Source organism: Ptychodera flava, unplaced genomic scaffold (genome assembly GCF_041260155.1).
Source record: "Ptychodera flava strain L36383 unplaced genomic scaffold, AS_Pfla_20210202 Scaffold_30__1_contigs__length_3116999_pilon, whole genome shotgun sequence".
NCBI classification, from domain to species: domain Eukaryota; kingdom Metazoa; phylum Hemichordata; class Enteropneusta; family Ptychoderidae; genus Ptychodera; species Ptychodera flava.
Genome location: NW_027248352.1, coordinates 438,224 through 440,447, shown reverse-complemented (window position 1 = coordinate 440,447; position 2,224 = coordinate 438,224). Strand labels below are relative to the sequence as shown.

Here is a 2,224-nt window from a genome sequence, read left to right as displayed (position 1 = left end):
GGCTTCCTTCGAACTTTTTGCAGACGCCAAAGGGTTGATTTTAGACCCGGACAAGCCAAATATTGCCAGACAGAGGCGAGCACAGTTGTTACACTTAGCTGGACCCGACGTACAGGATGTTTTCAGTACACTGGATAATACAGGTACGCCAACTGAGTATAGCAAGGCCGTTGATGCTTTGAACTCTCACTTTGTGCCAGTAGCAAACTCAGCATACGCGAGGCGAAGTTTTCAATCCCTTACCCACGAAAAGGGGGAAACGGTTCAGCAATTTGTAACTAGATTACTACGCGCAGCAAAAGACTGTAAGTTTGGTGCTGATGCGGACAACCAAATCCGTGATGAGGTCATTGCAAAGTGTAATTCTGATTACATACGCAGAAAATTATTAGAAGAGGGTTCGACGCTAACACTTGCAAAAAAACACATTGACAGTAGCAGGACAGTGTGAAGAAGTTGAAAACCAAATGGCGACCCTGACAACAAGTAAGCCAGAAACAGTCGTTACCGTCAACCATGTTGACAAACGTAAGCCTAAACAAAAGGTGAAAGGCAAACGCAGCAGCCACAGCAGCAATGCATGCTACCAATGTGGGCAGAGTGGACACTATGGCAAAGACCCAAATTGCCCTGCGAGAGGAAAAAAATGTTTGAAATGCAATGGTGCCGGTCATTTTGCAGCAGTCTGTAAAACAAAACAGAAGAAGGTGAATTGCGTGAACTCTGAGCAAACCCAAGCAATGTCAGTGGTGATTATGCATTTCACATCAAAGATCAAGCCTCAAGTGGTGTGATCCCCACTGTGATCGGTGGTGTTAAGCTGAACATGTTGGTGGATTCAGGAGCTACCGCCAACATTGTGGATGAGGACACATGGAAAACTCTAAAAGCAAAGAAAATCCAGTGTGCATCGTACAAGCAAAACACCGAGTTATATCCATACGCATCTGACAAGCCCTTGACAGTTATTGGTGGATTCTCCTGTGACATCAAAGTGGGCAAACAGAAAACAGTTGCCAAGTTCAGTGTTGTGAAAGGGAGTGGTGTACCACTGCTCGGTAAAACTACAGCTACCTTACTTGGAGCACTGAAGGTTGGAGTAGATGTTGTGAACTCTATCTCTGATCAAAAGGTGAGATGCTACGCCAATACCCAGAAGTGTTTAGGGGAGTTGGAAAACTGAACACTAAACAAGTCACAATACATGTCGATGATCAGGTTAAAAACCAGTAGCACAGCCACTGAGGCGTACACCCTTCAACCTAAGAAGTAAGGTGGAACAGAAAATCCAAGAGTTGGTGGAAAACGACATTATTGAACCAGCTGAAGGCCCAAGCAGGTGGGTTAATCCAGTGGTTGTTGTTCCCAAAGCCAATGGGGACATACGACTACGCCAGTGAGGTGACAATCCCCGTTTAACCATCAGGTCAAGACCACAACCAGACACAGGATGTCGGAGATAAACGTCGACCTTTATTACGACTGGTACAAGACTAACACAACTACAACATGGCGATGCGTGGAGAGAGAGAGAAACGCATGCGCATAGCAACTAAATAAAGAGTACAGAGCCGACGCGAGAGGGCGACATAACAAAGCAACAACACATAGTGGCGTGACCACTTTTTTTTCTACAAAACAAGTCCGCACGCCAGAAAGAAAAATAAAAAAGAAACTGCAAATTACGGTCAACTGCCTCAAGACTCAAGGGGAGACGCGCAGAACTTTGCCGCAAAACAACTCAAAGTCAAGGGTCAAGCCACTCAAGTGTCTTGGGAGCCTGTATCGGCGTGAAGATCATCTGACAGTCCCTGGCATCATTGGAGGTGTCAAGAAAGGGACTGCAACCTGAAAGTGCACGTGGTCATGGAACATTGTCGGTACAGGCTGGCTCTGATGAGGAAGGAGGTGGATCTGTCCTCTCCATAATGAGAAATGCCAAAGTCTTTACGAAGCAGGTTGTCAAGCGTTGAAAAAGGGGTCCCTTGCCGCTCGTCCAGCTGAAGATGAACGTCACAAACGTCCAGAAGATGTGCTCCAGTACGCGTATATACGCGGTGGATTGAAATCCATAGTGAAGTACGGTTTGCCAGATATGGTCCACTGATGTTGACTTTCTGACTATTGTGTTACAAGAGATGATGGGGCAATAGTTAGCGATCTGACCCAGCATGAGTTCAATGGCCTTGACCTTTTGTAGTGTTGTACGACGTGAAGCAGCAGG

At 46.2% G+C, this 2,224-nt stretch overlaps 1 protein-coding gene across 1 annotated transcript; it reads left to right on the top strand.

Annotated features, from left to right (window-relative positions):
• The first annotated feature begins 826 nt into the window (after positions 1-826).
• Positions 827-1,973, top strand: LOC139127249 (uncharacterized). The gene is made up of 2 exons (XM_070693161.1): positions 827-1,132; positions 1,887-1,973. The coding sequence occupies exons 1-2, from the start codon at positions 827-829 to the stop codon at positions 1,971-1,973; spliced, it is 393 nt and encodes a 130-aa protein (XP_070549262.1).
• The last annotated feature ends 251 nt before the right edge of the window (positions 1,974-2,224 follow it).